At 42.8% G+C, this 22491-nt stretch overlaps 1 protein-coding gene across 2 annotated transcripts; it reads left to right on the forward strand.

The window, feature by feature from the left end:
* Positions 1 to 305: 305 nt before the first annotated feature.
* LOC135897245 (sulfotransferase 1B1-like) lies at positions 306 to 13032 on the forward strand. Of its 2 annotated transcripts, none has more exons than XM_065425828.1 (3): positions 306 to 375; positions 10353 to 10827; positions 12467 to 13032. In XM_065425828.1, exons 1-3 carry the CDS (start codon positions 332 to 334, stop codon positions 12950 to 12952), a joined length of 1005 nt encoding a protein of 334 aa, XP_065281900.1. In that variant the 5' UTR covers positions 306 to 331; the 3' UTR covers positions 12953 to 13032. The 2 variants fall into 2 exon arrangements, with proteins under 2 accessions (XP_065281900.1, XP_070386013.1); XM_070529912.1 differs by having other exon boundaries at positions 330 to 419.
* The last annotated feature ends 9459 nt before the right edge of the window (positions 13033 to 22491 follow it).

Consider the following 22491-nt stretch of genomic DNA (forward strand, 5'->3'; position numbering starts at 1 on the left):
ATTCGTCCAGGAGTGCGTTCCAAATTCATAGGTTAGCCTACAGCATTTGTAATACAGCCTGCCAGCGTATTTCCTTCGTTCATGAAAAAAGGATGAAAAATGGAAAAGAAAAGCAACCCGCCCCGCCGCACATGGCGCGCAGAGAGAGAGAGAGAAAGAAAAAAAAAAGGCGCACAGACTTCTCGGAGCGCTCGCTCCCTGGCACGCGGAGCTCCTGCGCCTGCGCAATGAGCGCCATCTGTCCGCGTCAATTTGAATTCTCAATGAGTGCGCCTGGCACGTAAACGCTTGTAGCAGTATGCGGTGTCTGCCTGAACGTTAGTGTCTGTGTATGCGTGTCTTCTTTGTGGCATCACACATCAAGTACACCGAACGGTAAGCTTTAGCAAAGATGTTTTGCGTCAACAGCCCATGATTAGGTAAGCGCATTTCGTAGCGCGAACCGGCTGAATGTAGCGCAGGTGACTCGGGCATAGTATCCGTGTCTCATTTTCATGATGTGATAACGTGCTCTTGTTCTGACTTCTACTATACGGAATTTTTACGGCAAGCGGTCGCTCATGCTTGTTGATTTCAGCGTCATAGTTGATGTGCGTAACAATGGAAGTACACCAAGTTTAACTTGATACTGAGCTGCCACTAAGGGGGGATTGTGTGTGTTGAGCAGCCACTGTTGTAGATCTCATTTTGTGGCGCTTGATCCGGGCGTGATGAATGCTGCGCCGCATGTGCAGTGAAGTTCTCGTGACACGCTTTACGTATATATCTCGAAAGTGTGTCAGCATGAAGAATTTTCAAAAAGAGACGCATAGTCGAATAACTGCTAGCGTACTCGGATGAAGGGCCGTGTTTGCGGGACATGCATCAGCGGTGTGTGCGCTGCCGTTTTTGTATAGTTTAAATGTAGCAGTATTCTTAAGGTTCCTGGCAACCAATCTAAATAATTTTGGGATGTTACCGCAAACAAAACACAAGACTTGAAGAAATATCTAGATTCACCCAATCTAAATTTGTACAACCAGAAGCGCTTTTGGAGCATGAAACCTGCGTTAAGCTCAGTCACTTGCAGCTTCGCAACTTAGTCGAAGAAATTAGAGAATTAGTCGCTCCGGGAAGCATCGTTACACGCTTAAAACTGAAGGTATTGCGTTTGACGGTAGTTGAAAGATTTTTTGTCTCTTTCATAAACAGTTTAGCAGCATCCACAACAAGGCCAGAAGGGACGTCAGGGCTAAATGCATTCTGGGTAAACTGCGCCAACAACAAATTCCACCTCTTTTTGTCGATGCAACTACTTATGGATCGGGCAACAGCTCCGCTATTGCCGTGGTCGATGAGAGCGGTAAATTAATAAGCGCGGCGTCACTAAGAACGAGCTCTATTCATGCCGCCGAAGAAGCAAGCATAGCACTTGCAATTACAATGAGGAGAGGCTCCACGATTTTCTCCGATTCCCGTACAGCTATTAGGAATTAGTCAGCCGGCTTCGTCTCAATGGAAGCACACAAGTTACTTATACTCAATATTATTACTCATAATTACGACCAACTGGATAGCTCACACCTGGTTTCCGGTTCATCAGGGCCAGTCAGTCAGCCCCGATGGCTGCAATCCTAACGAGAAAGCTCACTCTGCTGTGCGAGATCTCACATGCCGCGCATCAGATGAGGAACTGCTCCAGGATGATTGCGGCTCCTACAAAGACCCCCTTACTACTTTTCACGAAATCACCTGAGACTATAGGGACGGCAAGAGGTTTTTTCCCAGCAGAATGTAAAAGTTGTGGACACACTCCTTGACTATTTGATCATATGTTCTGGCTGTGCCCCAACCAAAGGGCTTCGGATCTCAACAGTGGGGAGGACTGGAGTCGGCGCATATCCCGCGAAGTCCTCCAAGATCAACTCCTGGCCGTCCGGAGAGCTCACGGCATCGGGAAAGCCTTTGGCCGACCGGTTCCTGCGTGGTCGGAGCCACCGACTTAGCCTGGGGGCTTCTGAACTCGGACCCTAGTTTCTCTGGGCTAAAATAAAGTTCTTGCCATGCCATGCCATGCCAGCAGAAGTTATCTTTCGGGCTATTTGAAAAGCGTTAAGCACCTTTCGATTCTTCGGCGTTATGCAGTTTACGTGATGTTAATCACTAGACAGCTGCTGGCGCAGATTCGCATTGTGCCAATCGTGCATGGTATGAAGCCCTTGCCGTGCGCAATAAGTGTTCCAGTTATCACTAATGTTGCATTTAGTGCCGTCGTCTTGGACGGACTGTATATTATATTCACTGTACAAAAGAAAAAAGAGACAGATTATCCATTTGGTGGCTTTTCTTAGTAGATAACGCACCGACTATTCGAATAATTTAGTGGACATTGCACTTGTTGTACCATTATCAACCCACCTAAGAGATCGTAAAATGTTTTAGTTGGTATGTAATCTTATCAACACGTCCCCATTCATGTGCATTCTACTGCAAGTGTAGCGAATGTATCCATCTCGAAGTATCAGAAAAGAGACATTGCAGACTGTTCTAAGCGGAAATAAATTGCAATTCTTAATGTGATTGTTCAAAACTGCAGTCAATATGCTGAGCATATTCGTTCGGCACGGGCATATTGCATTAACACCTGAAAAATGTGCACAGTCCAGCCGGGTATCTTTGTTTCAGCAATTATTATTATAGGAATCGTTTGGGAATCTCGCATTTCTATTAACTTTATAAGTACACTGTGTGTCACATGAACCTGTCTTGAAACGAAACCTATCGATGCTGGCACCGGCGACCATTACGCTTGTCTAACTGTTAATCATACTGTAACATAACGAAACATCACAATGGTACTGATTAATATTGCCATGTAGTCTTTAGTCTGAGGTAAACAAAGTTAACTAAAGCATAAGTGATGAGAGCAAATTATATAGATAACTACTATGGAACCCTAAAAATAACTAATTGAATAGTTTTCCCTAACACTAGAATAGTTTTCCTTTGCTTTCCGTGTGTGTCTCTGTGTCCTTGTTTTCCGTGCTCTACTCGTGTGGCCATCAATTACGAACTTGCCCAAGCTCTTGTCAGCTTTATTAAACAAAGGATTCAATTCAGTGGAATTTAATCCTGCATGTCAAATGACTGACGTGTTCTTCGTTTTATCTAAATATTATAGAACGGCAGTACTTGGCAAGCATTGAGCCAGAATATTTTTTTTTACTTAGGATGCGGATGCCATAGATTGTCAGAAAATTTTCATGAATTCAGCAAAAGATAATGAATTCAGCAAAAGATAGCGGAATTTTTTAATGACCACATAGGTATGCTGTCTTTTTATATGTCATAAAAACTGTCCAGAGACCCGCCGTGGTTGCTCAGAGACTATGATGTTAGGCTGCTGAGCACGAGATCGCGGGATCGAATCCCGGCCATGGCGGTCGCATTTCGGGGGGGGCGAAAACACCCGGGTACATAGATTAAGGTGCACGTTAAAAAATCCCAGGTGGTTGCAATTTCCGGAGTTCCCCGCTACGGCGTGCTTCTTAATAAGAAAGTGGTTTTGGCACGTAAAACCCCATAATTTTTTTAAACTTTGCAGAGAATCTCTTAGTAAATATTGTCACGTGGTGGTGACGTTGAAGAACACAGTAGCAGTACTGTGACAAAACTAACCTTTATTGTGCGAACCTATGCCCACAAGAACAGGCTACACTTATAGCACAACGATAGCGGCGAACACGATCGGCGATCGTGGAAAATATGATCAGAGGGGGAAGCGCATCGGCTTTATACATCAGTCGTCGAATGTTCCAGAGTAATCGCTGAAACCCGCTTGTCTTTTACAAAGTTCTACACAATTCGCGCCGCGCATACATGCAATCAGATTACACAAGGTTCGGTGACAGACAGTGGGTGGAACCATAGATAAGATTCCAGAAACTTCCCACACATGCAGGCGCGTCCTTCGCTGCGTGATAACATTTGTTGAACGGTGAAACGTGGTCACACGAGAAAGATAAACGTGTACACGTGTCAATATATTTTTAAAACGTTTCACCGAATAAAAAGTTGATGGAAATTGGTTCTAGTTATTGAAAGAAACAATGAAAGTCAAGCATACTGAGATGGCATTTATTGCTGAATTTTGTTGCTTTAACTAGAAGTCCTGAACCTCGAAACCCTACAAAAAAATTCATCATTGAGAGCACCCTAAATAATTTACTGTGATAGCATTCATTCAAATTGTAGTATCACTTTTGTTTCCGAGGAGGCGCATATCTGTCGTTCAATGACACAAAGTGCTCGCGTGTTATTTCGGGTGCTCATGGGGAATACCTAATTGGAAACCTATTAGCATGCCGAAGAGGCCTCAGTGCCTGTAAGGAACTAAGGGACCATATCAATACAATCAATCAACCTGCCTTGTGTTGAAGTCATGGCCAATGACTCATTCATTTAGGTGTATGAGAAAGACATTTAAATGTGTATTAAGCAAAATAAATTACAATCTTTCGCATGATACTGTGAATACTCCAGTCACGTCTTCTGAGCATATCCCTCTGCACGAGCATATTTAACTACCAGTCCAAAAAAATGAACAGTCTGTCCAACTGGGTAACGTTTCAGCAATAAATGTAGACATAATTTGGGATAAGTACAATTATGCATCATATATGAACTTTTCACAAAAGGGAACGCACTGTTGCTGGCACAAGCAGCAGTTGTGATGGTTTATTCTTCACCATACCATACAATAAAACATCGTACAATTGTACTGATTTGTATTGTCAAGCAACCATTAGTCTTAGTTGAACCGCCTTAACTATTGACTTATATCATTTGTGGAAATATATTAAGCTGCTTAATGAACATACAACGAATACACACTTGTTATTTTTACCTTATATTGCTGAATCTACGTATATGCAGCATACTCATTCATCACCTTGGGGTATAATGACACAAAGGTGAAGGCGAGCCTGGCTACCATACTTGCCAAGGGGAACTAGTGTGAATATTTAGGCTCTTTTCATAATAGCATAATACGTGTATTTCAAGAAATTCATCGAATATATCGTGCAACAGTTAATTCATTGCCGCTGCATTTGTTTTCTTTGTTGCATTGCATGATTTAGCACTTCAATTCGGTCTGTTTATGCAACGTATATGAGAGTACAGCTGATTCAGGAGCATTATTATTCTACCAACGTTATGCAAAAGTTCAGATGAAAAGCAACAGGTGCACATGCATGAAAACATTTAAGCTTTTTTGCTACCACATGTAAACAAAAATGCGAACTAACTTGTAGATAGCAGATAGCTGTGAACTTATGGCCTTATACACTCTTTCTAGACTTGTCTATAAAATGTCTGTGTCTATAGACTGTCTATAGAATAATTAAAATTCATGTTTGTTAACAAATGTCTGCAGAATGTTCAAAGACAAAAGTGTAGAGGGTTATACAGTTCTATATTTGTAGACTGAAGTCTACAGAACTTCTATAGACTAATGTCTATAGGTAGTCTATAGAGATTTGCTTATAGACATTTTATAGATTTCAGTCTACAAAAGCAGAACTGTATATAGTTATATTTTTGTAGACTGAAACCTATGGGATGTCTATAAACAAATAAACAATAACAATGCGCACTTCCCGCACTCCATCTCTGGAACCCTACATTCATGTAGCACCCTCATGAAAACTCATATTTCAAGAGCTTAAAGCACAGCCCTTTTAAGAGGAAGCTTTACATCGGGCCAAGCTAAAGCTTCCTGTTAAGAAGCTGTGTTTTGATAAGGTAGACATATCCCTCACACACTGTAAATATGGAGATAGCCTAAGTGCACCTGTTTCTGAACACGCGCCCGTGGAAGAAATATATGCTGTGATCCTATACTGTGATGCTGCGACGCGTAAAAATATTTTCCCGTGATTCCCACACATCATGTGAGCACTTGAGTTCACTGCTTCGGCTGCTGGCTATCGGCTGCTGGCTTCGGCTACGCTATCGGACAGAACGCTCGTTTCTCCTTTATATAGTAACCACGAGAGGTTCACAATAAAGGTCGTTCGAATGGGTATCTCAGAACAGATTACGCGACAGAGAATACGCTTCCCTATTGCTCCCGCAACGCACACCATACGCTTTGTCAGTTCTTCCGTGGGCACTCGCCATCACAGTCATCCACAAAATACAGAGAAGAAAACAGAGAAAACTGGTACTAAGAGCCGTTTAACGTTCAGGTAAGGGCCGTTATTAGCAAATCCGCATCGATTTGGTAGTGGAGAGCTATTAGATTGCACGAAGCTAAAGTGCAATTTTATATTTGAAGATAAGTCTCGGGCAGAAGCGTCTTTGATTGTGCGTTGAGGACTATAGTGCAGAAATACGTAGATTTTTTTGTAAGAAAGTTTTATACTGTATACATTTGGGCCACGGCGGCAATGGCGTTGCCATTTCCGTTTTTTCCAACGGTTGTGGAGCAAAATGTTTTTTTTTTATTTTAGCCGCTTAACTATTTACTCGATTGATGGCCAAAGCTCATGCTGAAATATACTTCCTACGCCGCAGTGGTATGTCATAAAATACGGTGTCCGCGCGGCCTCGCCATCAGCATCGCGATTATTATAATAGCAATAGCTCTTAGGAAGTGTGCCAAGCTTTTCCGAAAAAAAAAACAGGAAGCTTTGCAAACCGACGTTTGCTAATAAAAAATAATAATAATAATTCACAATATAAAGATATTACCTTCTGAATCGGCATAATCGTTTCTGTCAACATTCCTAGGATTTGTAGAGTCGCGAGAAAGGAAGGTTATGCGTTGGCCACAGGTGTTCTACTGCTTACAGCCTTCCTCTTTTTTACGAAAAAAGAAAAACTAAATTTTCCAACCCATTTCTGTGCTAACAACAAACTCCTATTCGGAGACTGAATGCCAAATGTTTTTTAGCATGTCTCATTTTGGTCAACTGCCATGACATGTGGATGGGGTTGTGACTACGGAAGTAGCGGCATTACTAATGACTTATGAATCGAATTGTACACAGAATGGTCAGGAGTAAGTAAAGATAAAACCAGTGAGTTCGATCATGGCTTTCACAGGAGGTCCTCATGACACGAAGCATAGCCAGCTGTTCTCTCCAACATGTATGAAGACGGCGGTCTCTTATTGTCAAATACTCTTTAACAAAATTTGTAATTTAACTGCATTTTAAGCTGGTCACTCATTGAAGAAAAGGGCGCAAGCAACCCAGCGCGTTTAAATGCTGAGTGACATAGTTTCCAATTCGTGAGAAAATTGGAGCTTCTTCGGGGACGCTTACTGTCGCGAATGAGATTCGTAGAGTACAGGCAACAACAAAAAATTATGCAAATCGAACGGGCATCTCGGTACATTTCTCAGACGAAACATTTTACAATGTTTGTGCTCGAGTTTCTCGATGTTTACGCATACGTTGATGCAAATGTAAAACCCCGCACCAGGGGCATTTGAGTAATAAGTAAATCAATACAAAAATAAATAAATAAATAAATAAATAAATAAATAAATAAATACTCATGAAAGCATAACATGAGATGTCTGCGTAATTAGATTGATTCCGAATGGTGACTTTTTCTGTAGAAGTGTATTGTGCATGTGGTCACTGGAGTACATAACGGTCTATTTAAAAGGCGTCCTTCGTGTTCCGTTCGAAACTGGCCGGCATGCAACGTTTACGCCACAATGCGCTCTTGCGTTTAGCGGCGTAGTGTTTCGATTGCTCATCGAGACGCCTCTTAATGGCCACCACGTTCTTCGCAGCCACTTAACACGCGCTAACTACATAATGTTCACTTTCAATTAAGACGTCGAGGTAGCGACTCTAATTGATCAATTGACGTACTACGCGAGGAAGGCGGACCAAACCAACCCCCGGCAAAAAGTAAAGTATGCATTGCTTTAATATATTTGTCTTCAGAAGCCTTGCATCACAGTATCGCATTTATTTTGGGCTATTTGCCAAGGGTACAGGTAAGCCCAGTGGCATCAAGTGTAACATGTTTCTGTATGTACGCGTGTTGATTTGGTGCGAAAATGGGGGGGGGGGGGGAACTAGCGCGAAACCCAGGGTAAAACGCAGACGAAGCTTCGCTCGAAAAAAGGCCTCAGACAATATCTTGACCCTTGGGCATAATGACGCATGGAACAGAGACAAATACGTAAACCATGCCACGACACATTTTCTCTTGCTCGCACCAATACAGCTCAGTTCAAGCTCCGTAGCCGTCCCCTATACGTAGTATCCTCGCTAAAACTCGTGGATGCAACCATCCACTATGATCGTGAAAGTCAGTGATACTTTTCGTGTATGCACAGCTGCATATCCACATGATTGTCCATGCCATCCCACAAGGAACCTCGCGGGCACCTGAGCTGCCACAAGTATTGTCAATTTCACTACGAATCGCAATGCTGAATGATTTCACGACACAACGTACCTTGTTGTAATCAATGCATCCCGGCAGAAACTTTGTAAGAAACCCCCTTGCCACTATAGTTTACTTGCGGCAACTTAATTTCAATTGTCATCCATGAAGTGGCCGCACTAGATGTGGAGGGGTGTGGTGCGCATGAAGCGTTATTGCTTTTTACTGCGAAGCTGTTCATGGCTAGGATTCAGGAATTTCTTCAGGGCGTAACTTGGTCAGAAGAGGCTCATCACCAATAGTTCATATTTGCGCAAGCAGAGGATGCAAGCACTCGGCAGAGCGAAATGAACAGTGCATAAAAGCTTTGGAATCACACCTGCACCATACAGAGGAGCACACGTTTCAATAAAGAACAAGCTCAAAACAAGCCTCTAAACACACATAAATGATGATACGATGCGCCAGCGCCTACATGCAATGCGAAGCACGTAGCTACACCGCATACGTTTCCATGCGGAAAATGTCGCGGAGACGGAAACTTGACTGTGGCATACGAAGCAGGGACTCACGTAACTAAACGTTCGTACGCTACAAAAGGACCCATCTCGCAATTTCTTTGTGTTGTGAGAGTGCTTTGGGAAGGATACTTATAGCGATAACTCCTGTATACCACCAGTCACGGAAAATGTCTCTTCTCTCTGGTATATTGTTCTAACATTCACAAAATGCAAGCACTAGATGTTTTTTTTTTTAAAATTAGTGGGCCACGTGTTTACCTGATGTGTATTCATATAGGTCCGCCTTCATGTGCCTAAATCTAGTCGGAAGTTTCCGCCGGTACGTGCCTTTCCTCATCCTTGTTTTTCGCGTTATTCTGTTATGTGCTCAAGAATGCACCAACTAGACCAAACAGGAGCTTTACTTCGTTATCTACTTCAGTGGCTTAACAGTACCTTGATGTTGGTGGGGTGCTCATATCTGCATCATCCTACCGTCGTGGCTCCCTTCGGCGGTGCGCCTAGTTTCCGGTGGCCAGGCTTTCGCTTCCGGTAGAGAAAACAAAAGTGAATAAAAAGTGAAAATGTATCAACCGCAATGCACCGCCTGGTGGGGCCATGCTATTGGCCGCGATGGCAACGTCACGAAGCAGAGGGTGATGAGGTTTACGTTATAGGCGCTCTTTTCTGAGTCAGTGCAACGCCACCCAGACAGAGCAAAGCCTGTTCACTCCGACCCATCACGTGATACTATGGCCCGATATTTCCGTTGCCAAGGCTGGCATGACAAAAGCGGTGGCGTCAAAATCACTGTAGCTTACTCAGGAGCATCCCCATTAGATGCTTTAACAGTCGGGCCAGTAGCATGAGGTCGTGGATCCGAGTGAGCAGGCCTTGTGCTATCTTGGTGGTGTTGGTCAGTTCCGCTTTCAGAAAGTCTTCCGATGTGGCAAAGTATTCGCTGGCGTAGCGCATACCAACATTCGTTCATTGTAAATTTATTCGCTCAGAGCGATAAACTCATCGACGAGCTCCAGATTGCTCATACGGCTTAGCCACTGATGTTAAATAATTAAAAATGTAGACAATAAGACTCTGTAAAATATGGACATAACTGCGCGAATTTCCTTGTGTCTAGAGGCTTCGAATACGAACACTTGCATGGTGACAATAAAGCATAGGTGACTTATCTTGCTGTAATATTCATAGCTTGGTGAAACTAAAATATAAAGCCGGTATGTTAAGCTGAGTTTTGGTTTAGCATTTCTAATGTTAGCGACCGATTTCCCGTACATTTCAGGCTTGTTCTCGAAGTCCTATGCCTCGTAAATGTGCATCTAAATAAGAGCACCTTCAAAACCACACTGAGCTTTTCTTTTATGTGGCCTTCATCGGAGGTTCTGATTGCGCAGCAGATAAAGTTGGAATTGTTGATGTTATCTACCCAATGTTTTGCAGGCCCGACGACCTGATCGAAATGGACCAAGAATCATATCGGTTTGTCGAAGGAGTGTGGATGCACAACTTCTTCCGGGACGAAGTCATCCGCTCAGTTATCAATTTCAAACCCCGGGATGGAGACTTTGTCGTCGTAACATACCCTAAATGTGGAACCACTTGGACGATGTTTATTGTTCACAACATTCTTACACGTGGCAAAGAAATTTTCAGTATTGGGGAATTTGGGCTCATGTGCCCGTATCTTGACATGCTTGGAGCCGCAGCGGCCGACAATCCATCCAGAACGGGTCCCATTATGACCCACCTGCCATTGAGAGTTTTCCCGCCAGTGGACAACGCAAAGTACATATACGTGGCCAGAAACCCTTACGACTGTGCGGTCTCCTATTACCACTTCCTCAAAGGACTGACTCCAAAGACGGTCACCGACGTCTCGTTCGAGAAGTTCCTACATCTTTTTTTATCCGGCAAAGTAAGTGTGATACTCCTCAGATGATAGTTTACACATTGAGACTACGGAATTATTTGTCCAATACGAATCGTATTTGCCTACCTAAGCTAAATGCAGCCACATGTAAAAAGGGAACTATTACGTAGATTTCATTAATTGAATCGGTCTCTACACGCAACCATGTACTTTGATGTGCGCGAATCACGCTTATCTTTACAATGTTTGTCTACAGTGCCACTTGAAATACTGGATGGTCCATTTAAAACTGTCTCGCCTGTTTCTTAAACCATTTTTTGTAAATGCGGAAACTCTCCTAGTTAAGGTCCATGTCAAACTTTGGGCACTCTATGGACCTGTTCAGCCACGCACGACATTCCCACCTCTAGGTTTCGCCACAATTTTCCACTTTATTGGCATGCATGTTCTGCTCCCATGCAATAAAATTACACCTTCCATTGCCACTACTTTTAAAAGGAACTATCACATAGACCTTCATGATGTTATGTTGAAATGATGCAAGATAAACAATGCATAGCAACCGACGGCAGCGGTGTTGTGAGAAATGTATTCTAGAGGTTTTCATTGCCTTAAATGACATGAAATTTGTGACAGAATGCCTGAAGGGAAATATAGGGAAAGCAGCATTATTCTTAATTCCACAAGGTATACGTGAACGCGCCGTGGTTGCTCAGTGGCCATGGTGTTGGGCTGCTTAGCATGAGGTCGCGGGATCGAATCCCGGCCACGGCGGCCGCATTTAGATGGGGGCGAAATGCGAAAACACCCGTGTACTTAGATTTAGGTGCACGTTAAAGAACCCCAGGTGGTCGAAATTTCCGGAGACCTCCACTACGGCGAGCCACATAATCAGAAAGTGGTTTTGGCAGGTAAAACCCCTTAATTTTTTTTAAAGTTATACGTGACCTACGCAAATGTATGTTCTTGTGATTGGAATGAAGAGTCGGAAGGGGGCACATACAGAAAGGGTAGATGAAAAGAAGTCCTGAAACTCTTAATCTGGTGCGGAGACCATTCAAGTCAACGTGTGCCATTTGGCTAATGTGTCATGCTAGGAAAGGGCTGTGGGAGGTAACGCCCCCTTTCTCTTTTTTCATTTGTTTATACTTTTTTATTCTTTACTCAATGGAGTTGCGTTAACGTTCCAGATAATGTTGATTTTTTGCGAAAACATTATATGGCTCATAAAGCGGAAAGTCGAGCGGCGGGGCCGCAAATGGTACAAGGAGACAGATGGTCAAAGTGACGCGCTCATGGCACTGCTGGTACCTTGGTCGTTGTCTTCCTCCACAGCTGGGTCCGATGCCGTTCACCATGCCAGCATTTCCACACTGCCCTTCCCTCTTCGAAGGCGCTGGCCCACTGCCAGTTGGTGTGGGAATATTTTACTACTCAAGGTTCAACTCCCACCGCGGGTAATGTGTGTTTGTAAATGAGGTGGCAGTAAATATGTGGCAAGGATATCAGCACGTAACTAAAATTCAGCTAACACAAACTACGCGCAAGCAGTTTGAAGCAATTTATGAGAGACTAATCTTACAAGTAAGCAAAGTTCCGTCTGTTGTTACACTAAATTTGTGTAGACACAATTGGATCTTCATGCCGTCTAGGTACCAACGATCCGCTTTGTTTTCGTGCACAGGTAATTTACGGCGACTATTTCGACCACCTGCTGGCATGGTACGAGCGGAAGAACGACGCCAATGTCCTTTTCCTTACCTACGAGAACCTAAAGGCTGACACGAGAGAGCAAGTACTCAAGATCGCCGACTTCCTCGGTAATGAGCATGGAGCTGCACTGCGGGAAGACGAGGAACTTCTGCAGAAGGTGCTGAAGGCCTGCAGTCTCGAAAACATGAAGGTCTGCTTTAGTGTCAAGCCAACTGACCGAGTGAAGAAAATGGTGGAGATAGCGAAGGACAAGCCGGATTCCTGTGAACTGATGAAGGACATACCAACGAAGAGTGACGAGATGCACGAAGGAGTGGGCTTTGTGCGTAAAGGAATCGTAGGTGACTGGAAAAACTACTTCACGCCGGAGCAGATAAAAGAGACGAAAGCCTGGATAACGAGAAATACACAAGGGAGCGACGTAATGGCTCTTTGGAATGACTGTGACCTGCCCTAAACATTCGAAGGTAACGATATTTTTAGTGTCAAAAGAGTGGTGCTTGCCAATCCGGATTTTGTGATCAATGTATAAATAAGGCTGCGTAAGCGAGGAAAGATGTGTAAATTTCCTATCATCTGTGTATAATTTTTCTGGTGAATAAATATCTGTTGCGCCATGACAAAAACGTAGAGATTTTTTTCTTTCATTATGATGCTCCCTGTTAATGTACATTAAGTGAGTAAGTCGTAGTGAAGAGCCCGCATACGAGATTGGTCACTTCCGGTCACATGAAGTTCACATAACGAAAATTGACAATTTCTTAGCCAGAGTGAGCACCACTTTTGTCAGGCGCGCAGCCGAGCCCTACAAACCCCAAAATCGGGTGTATCAACATAGTTCGCAAACCTAGAATGTGCGCGCCTAGTTCCGAAAATCTTGGCGCACGTGACCACGTATGCTGCCCTCGGGCTTAGCTCGCCCTCTGGGACGCTCGGCGCATGCGCCATTTGCAAATATCTCATGCGGTTTTTTCATGTAAGCTCGCGCTTTAAGACCCTGTGTGAGACTGGACCATCTCCGGGTTATACCTACATCCTCGTTTACTTTCCTTGAAGCAGCTAAAGCCTCGCAGAACTTTGCGACTTTCTACTACATTCATAACCGGCCTAAGTCCCACAGATTTGAACCGCCGGAGTGGAAATTGCCTCTGCATTTTTGCATGCACCATATGGCACAGCCATATGTGCGTACGACCCTACACCGCCGACTCGCTGATAACGTGAACATCCGTGTTTCTCTAGCTTGGGCTTGTACAGTCCCTTTATGAAAGCCTGCAGACTTGAAGCGCGCTTTGTAATTTTTCAAATGAAACCTGCGTACATGTATGAAATTTTGAACACTTAAACGTTACTAATCCTTCTATTATTAGATTTTGGAAATTAGTCTCACTAACTCAAGACGGCTACTAGCAACGCACCATTATTCTTATTATTCTAAGGTGTGTCACTGCAGTTTATATATTTAGGCTCAAGCTGTGTAAAACAGCCGGTATGGGGCACAGCTGCTGTGTTATTGCCAATTCACGGCATTTTCAACCGAAACTCCATTCAGAACTATCATTGGGCTGCCTGCGTGTGTGAAATATGGGGACACACGGCGGCAGAGAACACTCTATCTGGGGTCGTTGGAAATATCCGCTGGTAAGTTGGTGTTTCATGTATGAGTTTGGTGCTCCAATGAAAGGGAAATGATCTTTGGTTTACAAGTTGTAGAGTCGGGTGGGTGATAGATTTCGCATTAAAGAAGCTCTCCTCACTTTGTGAATTTACACGCTGTGCTATCTCTTTAGTAGTAGAACGCCACAGCAGTCACAAAAACACACCTGGTTAGACACTTGTCGGGTGTTTCAAGCAGCTTGCAGCAACATAAAGTGAAGCTGCCAACAGCAGCTGGGTGACACGAATGACATATTGTTTGTCGCGATGGGTCGCTTCTTGAAGTACCGTTTTATTATTTTCAACTCAGATGGGTAATAAATCTTGAATAATTGTGAAAAACATTTTAAAATCAGTCCAAGGCAAAGTGCACGTCCTTACGTTGTAGATGTACGCGCAAAAAACAAAACGCTGTGCTATTCGTTCCTAAAAGAACCTCGGGCATGGTGCTTTTTTGCCGCATTTAAGAAATGTCCGGGAAAAATAAAAGAAAGAAAGGACTAAAACAAAAAACGTGACCGCCTTACCACGCTTTCGTATTGCAGCCTTCTCGAGCGTGATTCGTCAGAATGTACCGTACGATAACCTGGCTGTTGCTAACCAGAGACGGCTGCATGTCTTTTCAGCGCGCCGCCATGAAGGTGCGGATGCGAGGCTCCCTAGCCCGAATACGTGATTGAGTACATTCTTTATAGTTTTCCCTCAAATTGGCAAGATGGGCTCTGTCGCGTCATCCCCTGGTGCTAGCCTCCAGAGTCACGTACAAAGTACCGAGGAGAAAACTCAGAAAACTTCTACCATTAACCGTTTTATGTTCAGGTAACTGCAGGTTATCACGCATTTTTTTACCGCTTTAGTATTGGAGCGCCATTTGTTTAGAAGAGGATTCAGAGAAATTTGTAATTGAAAGATATGCTTTGTGAAGCAGTGCGTTTGGTTACTGAGCGAAGAGTAAAGGGCAGAAATACACATTTTTTTTGTAAGAGAAGTTCACAACTATACATTTGGCGACTGCCGTAAGCGGCTCGGCATTAGTTTCCTTTGAAAAGCTTGCGCAATAAAAATATTTTAAGCCATAAGCTCTAAGTGCCTCATGGATAAAAAAATCAGTTCTGCGTTATTGAAAAACAGAGCGTCCAGCGTCACGGCAGCAAAATTGATGGCTCCACTCATGACTACTGGTGGGGCTCATGCGCACGACCTTTCGTGTTAATTAAGGCACTCAAACCGATGGCCATTGCCGGGAGTCTAACTCTCGAACTTTTGTGGGACTAAAATTCAAAGGAATCCACATTGATGGTGCCACCATTGATGATCCAGCCCACAAAATTTGGCGTTAATTAAAGCGAAGTTAGTAAAGGCACATTTGCTTATTATAGAGTCACCTGAGACAATCGAACCCACGACTTTTTGTGGAAAAAACAAGCAAATCAAATAAAAAATCAAATCAAAAATTTTATTCATCTTCATTTGGTACATAGGTTTTCATTTCCTGTCCAACCTAAGCACAGCGTGCTTGTTGGTTGTTCAGGCAGCACAGAGAATCATCGAACGTGTACCATAAAACAATGAAGTAAGGCATACTAGTACAGACTAACCATATTATACAAAACTATAGAGACATAATGACTACAACTCGAGCCAAAATTAAGACTAAGTAAAAAATAAATAAAGGACATCATAATAGCTTGACAATGAGCCATACGACAACTCACAGAATATCCAAGAGCAAATCTTGGAAAGCAACCTTCCACATGCAAGAGGCTATCAGTGATTTATCTGCAATGACGAGCACCATTTCCTTATTGATTTAGTCATTTTTCGTTTAGTTTTTAAATTTCGAAGCGCTTCTCCAAGTTCATTAAATATCTGTGGCACGTAATATCCCCTTACTTTTTTCCCGTAATGTGTAAAGCATCGTGGCTTAATGTATGTTTCTGTCTTTCTTAGAGCAACGTTATTCTTGACAGGTACTTTGAAATCCTTTGCATAGTAATGACGTGTAACCACAGTGTAATAAAATAGTTCACGCATTTCCAGTATGCCAAGCCTATTGTATTGTTCCGCCTTGTCAGCTTGCTGCAGCATAGTTCCGTAGGTTACACTGTTTACTATTCTTTTAATTATGCGGTTTATGGCTCCCATTTTGTGATCAGAACAAGTTCCATACAATGTAATACCGTAGGTTATAATAGATTCAGCCAGCGCCATGTATATGGTGCGCCTCAAGTGCATCGAAGTTTTACCTTTTAGGTTGTACATCATCGCAGACACAGCTCTGAGCCTGTTACATATATACTGCACATGATCATTCCATGTTATATGCTCATCAAATATTATTCCGAGATACTTGATTGTATGTTCAAATGGTATAGCATTACATGTGCACGGAGTGCAATGAGAGTTATGTAAAAAGAGAGACTCCCTTAGGAGCATTCGTTTGGTGGGTTTCTAAAACAGATAAGCTTTGTTTTTTGCCGATTTAAATATATTGAATTTTGCGTCAGCCAGTCTATTACCCTGCACACATCCTGTTGAAACACTTTGCACCCAAGATCTAGATCAGGGAGTTCTAGTGCAAATGCTGTGTCATCTGCATATTGGAAGATTCTTGATCTCAAATTCAAAAAACCCAGTTCAGAGACGTAGATATTAAATAGTAATGGAGCCAGAGTACTTCTTTGCGGAACACCGAATTTTATAGATTTGAATTCACTGTATTTGTTTTCAATTCTTACACACTGTGATCTGTCGGTGAAATATCCCTCAAAAAATTGATGAAATCGGCCCCTGAAACCTAGGTTGTCCAGCTTTTGCAACAATAAGGCGTGATCAATAGTATCAAATGCCTTTGATAGGTCTAAAAATAATGCTAGCATAAGACGATTGTTTTCTATCGCAGTGTTAATGTAATCTGAGAATTCTTCTAAGAGCGTGGTTGTGTTCCGGTCCTTTGTGAACCCATATTGCGCCGGGTTGTTTAATGAATATTTATGGCAGAAAGATTGCATAACGGAAGCCACGTGCTTTTCCAAAATATGAGCCAGGGCAGGTATAATAGAAATTGGTCTATAGTTTGCGCAGTCACTTTTCTTTCCACTTTTGTACACCGGTCTCACTATCGAAATTTTCAATTCTTTGAGCATCATTCCGGTTTCTAATATTCCATTTAATATTTTGAGAATCACATCTTTTAGTTTGTTAAAGTTGTAGTACAGATCTCTTACGCGGATCTTATCAAAACCTGGTGGTTTGAACATCTTCATTTTACCTATTATATCCCATAGCTCAGTTTCTGTTATCTCAGGAAGGTACGCTGTATGTGTGCATGAAAGTATTGGCCGATATTCGAGACGATTCGTACCATGAGCAATGCGCAGCTTATCTGTTGCGTGAATGAAAGTCTCGTTAAACAGTTCGCACAATGACTCTGTTTCTTCTTTTGAAAAGTTTTTGTCGATTACCTCCTCAATCGTTGCCTGTTTGACGCGGCCCATTAAACTGTTTGCCAATTTCCATGTTTTTCTTCCATCATTCCTGTTTAGCGCAAACTGCTGGGATAAGTATCTTCTTTTCGCCTGTCGCGTTTTGGCTGTTACAAGATTTCGCAATGTGCGAATTTCCTGCCTAAGTGCTACATTTTCAGGGTCCCTTCTACAGTTCTGCCAAGCTTTATCTTTTAAGTAACACAATTCCATGATATCCTGCGTTATCCAATTGTTCTCCGGTTTTCTTTGCTTTATTTTTATACCTTTGGAGGACGTCTCGTATATGAGGTGGAACTTATCGAGAAATATAGCATATAGCCTCATGTGATCCAGAGGTAATATAGCATTCCAGTTTGTGTTCTGAATAGCTTTGTCTATACTCCTGTTGTCTAAAATGTTCCTGATTCTAGGTCTGATGTTCGCATTGTCTTCATGGTTACAAGTTTCATTCATGGTTACAAGTGCCACGAAGTAGTGGTCTGCAAGTTTCAATTTAATGACTCCTGATGAACAATGTTTGTTTGCTATGCGGACAATTATGTGGTCGATGCATGATGTAGTTATCTGGGAACCTAAAAATTCCTCTCTTGTACAGTTATTAATAAGGTTAACTAAGCCATATTCAGCCAGTAGGTCTAAGTAGTCTCTAACTACCCTCCTTGAATTTAGCATTATGTCTATATTTAGGTCTCCCGCTAAAATAAACTGCTTCTCATTCATATATTTTTTTAGGAGTGAGGTTAGTTCTTCGAGGAATAAAGGAATGTTCGTGCAAGGTGGTCTGTATATTGCACATACAATGTAAGTTGTATCCATCTTGCTAAGAGAGACAACCACCATTTCTGCGTTTTCTACGGATACGTGAATTTCATACGACAACCAGGTATCGCTCACAAACACGACCACCCCGCCTCCTTTTCTGTTTTCTCGACACCAAGCGTACCGAGAGTACCCAGCAAGGCTGTAAAAGCTTAGTCGAGTTGCATCGAGATTAACCTCTGTCAAGACAATTACATCTTCTCTTGTCTGCCGAGTGTTTACATAAGCACATAACTGGTCCCAGTTTTTCTTTATGCTTCGTATGTTTACATGTAATAAACTTAGCTCCTGCTTTAACCGTTCTTCCTTAATGAACTGATTTACATGAGAATCCCACTCAGAAAAAGAAGTGAACTCTGCCATTAGTTTATTTTTTCCAAATCGTTTTCTGCTGTAATGAGCATGGCAGGACTTCCTTCGTTGCGCCTAGCGAAAATTCTGCCATTGCGCATCCAGACAAATTTACAGCCCTGTTGTCTGCCCCTCTGTCTGCTCAGCCAAAACAACTTCTTTTGCGCTCGTGTCAAGTTTTCGTTTATGTATATGCCATCAGATCGGGGGGCGTATTTCTTCGAAATCCACAGGTCACGATCAGCCAATTCCTTAAATCTGACAATGATTGGGGGTATCTTATCTTTCTTCTCTTTTAGCCTGTGAATGGCCTTCAGTGAGTGACGTTCGACTGTCTGTATTTCCAGCTTGGCGCTAAGCCCTGCTAGAACCTTATACAGATCTTCGCCCTGTTTATACGGGACGCCATGTATCTCGATGTTTTTTCGCCTCGAGTACTGTTCAGCACTCTCGACGTTTTCCTTCAGGCTTGCAATTTCATTGTCTTTTTCTGCCATCTTTCGCGTCAGTTCTGCTGACGTTATCTTTAATTCTGCAATGTCCTTTTCTTGTCTTACGGTGGTGGCCATAATTTCGTCATACTTATGTGACAACAGTTCCATAGATTTTTCTATTCCTTCTGTTGTCGTGCACTGTCTGTCTACCTTTATTTCCATCTCTTCTAGTCGGCCCAAGACTGCCGTCATCTTCTGGCTAATGTCCTCAATGAGTTTTGCAACATGACTCATATGATTTTTCTTTCCTCCCTTCCCTTCCCCTCTGCGTTTCGTGTCACTGGTTTCTGACGTTTCTTCCCCTGATTCCTGCTTTCTACAACTGTCACACATCCAGCCGTCGATTTCGCGTGGTCCCATGTTTTTGAAAGCCTTTTTAGTCATTCCCGAACATTTGCCCGCGTGGTATACTTTCTTGCATTTGGAACAAGATATACTCTCTTGATCTTTTTCAAACAACTTTGAACACTTTGTACAATCTCGCGGCGACATGGTTCGAGACAGGAGTGCAGTCCAGTGGAGCAAAAAGAAAAACGACCGTTCCCACCAAGTAGGCGCCTCTTACCTAGAAGTAAGCAGCAAAGATCAGCACGTTGGTCGACGCTCCACCGGACTGCACTCCAGCATGGTTTGGTCCTTCGTTTTATAGGTGTTGGCACCGTCCAGGCTCCTGACGTCACCGCTGCCGTCAGTCATCAGCGACGATGTTAACGCTGACCGCCCACACTCGTGACGTAGTTGTTGCGCCGTACGCTGTCCGTTACTCGCTCCTTGATCAGCCGGCCAGCAAGCTAGCAGGCCGCAAGGTGAACAGGTGGGCAGTTGGCGATTGGTGAAACAGGCCCTAGAAGTAAGCAGCAAAGATCAGCACGTTGGTCGACGCTCCACCGGACTGCCTAATAGGAGGTAGCAATAGGAGGTAACAATAGGCCAGCAATAGGAGGTAACAACGTATTCGAATGAGATTATCCTTTGAGGTAATGATTGTCTCGTGTGAGCGCAGCTTTCGCCTTCATCCTCTTTACCATATGCAAAAGTGATTCCCAACTTTTATTTTACTTTTGAATTTTGCCCGATAGCAATGCAATTGAAAGATAAGCAAATTCTTTAATCAAAATATCTAGTAAGCAGCACTTTTTTGTCATATTACATAACATTGAATTGTTCACTGTCGTGAGTGTTGTGTTAGCGAAAGCTCTCAGGAGGCAACATCTGCTTCGCTCAATGAAAAAGAAAACTCTGTTGACAGAGATCCGCTACTCCAAACAAATATTTCACTACATATCAATATTCTCTTCGCAAATTGGGGCAAGTGTTGTTATCACCTATCCTAAGAATTATTTTATCTGTATCAACCAAGGTTCTCGCTTGGTCGCAGGTCTTCTACAGCTTCCAGGCATTATTTTTCGGAAAAACAGTAACCTTTAAAACCGATTCGTCTGGACATAAGTGCGTGAAATTTTCAGGCTGCATATCAAATGTTTTTAACGAATTTCTGAGCCCTGTTAGCTGCCATACCAAGTTGATTGCGATGTCACAGCTACTATTGCGTTGTAACTACTACGTTGCCACTACTAAAGTAATCGCAATACTAATGAAGCCGATGGTGCACAGGCTGGTCAGGATTCAATGAGGATCAAATCAGTGAGTTGAATCATGGCTTTTACCGTAGATCCTCGTAAGAGGATGCATGACAAGCTGTTCTATTGAACAAAGTATAATGACGGTGGTCTTTCATTTACAAGTACTGATAAACAATGTTTGTAAATTAACTACACTTTAAGTCAGTGACTCATTGAACAAGAATGCTAAAATGACAATGGATTGAACAATGCGTCCCTAACGTCTTGTACAGGTCAATGCTTTTATTTACAAGAAGGGTCAATGGTAGTTTCAGCCGACTTAGCTGTTCTGAAAAATAGCACAGGGCTTTTTTCACTATCCTAATTCCTAAACTTCCCGCAACCTTTATTTTCTAGAATAAAGGAAGCGTGTCCTTTTTTAGGCATACTCATGTAATAAAAAACGATTTCGAACAATAAAATGCTGTATGAGTACATGTTGATTTACATGACACGCACACACAAACGCAAGCCCGCTCACATGGACACGCACACACGCAGAACACCAACGAGCCTGTTTTCGGCATCATGGTCCACTCGGAACCGTTGATGGCTCCGCCTGACACATCGACCAACGTAAGTGAAACCGCTTCCGAGCAGCGAATGATGAAGCAGAGAAATGCGCAATCTTTTTACTGCTTTAGGCACGGAGGCATCGCCTGGGCTATTGGTGTTTGCTTCAATGACAGTTGTGGCATCGTATGCTTACCAAAGATTCTGAATGCAAAAGCTTGGATGAGAGCGTAACAGTGAGTACTGCTCAAGGAGGTTAAACAAAAACTTCTGCAAGGGAACCGAAGGTGAAGCCGTACAGGTGGGGCATGACAAAACTGTGAATAAACAATGAAAAATGGCAAAGAAGCGCTTTTCGCGCACTTCCACGAGCTAATCAACCTCGTTGTTTAATCATGGCTTATTTTACCAGACAAATACTTATGTATGAGTACTTTTGTATTACTGATTTTAGTGTGAAATATGAATATCCTGGCATATAGCTTTGGGTTGAACGTCCTGAATATTCAGAAGTTGTTACTTTTTGAGCACAACCAGGTTTTATTTTCTAATTAGCCTAGCATAACTAAAACTCAGTCAAATCACTCACTCTGCAAGCGGAGATCACCCGACAAGGCTATGTTTCAGGTGAAAGAATAGCAAGCATTGGTTTAAACTTTCGTTCCTACGCGTACTTCCACTCGAGCAGTTCTTCTGTAACCTCCTTGGTACTGCCCCCCCCCCCCAAAGATGCTGTTTGTGCACTAGACGGGTTAGCGACCACGACCTCACACCGTTACTAGTCGACTTCACATGCCATGTTGCTGGACGTGACGTTGCGAGCCGCGCTGAAAACTTACAACTTAACCGAGTGTAGCGCTGGAAATCAAAATGCAGTCCGAAGAATACACAAAGAAACACGAAGACACAATTTGATGCAAGTGCTCTACAGAATGACTATTTGCCTGCTTTCTTTTACAATATATATGTAATAGTTTTTTAAGAGCACCATTTTTTTAAATTTACATCACTTTGTAACGCGACGATGTTAGAGTTTGACGGTGTCGATGGTGA

The sequence above is a fragment of the Dermacentor albipictus genome, unplaced genomic scaffold (assembly GCF_038994185.2).
Source record: "Dermacentor albipictus isolate Rhodes 1998 colony unplaced genomic scaffold, USDA_Dalb.pri_finalv2 scaffold_35, whole genome shotgun sequence".
NCBI lineage: Eukaryota > Metazoa > Arthropoda > Arachnida > Ixodida > Ixodidae > Dermacentor > Dermacentor albipictus.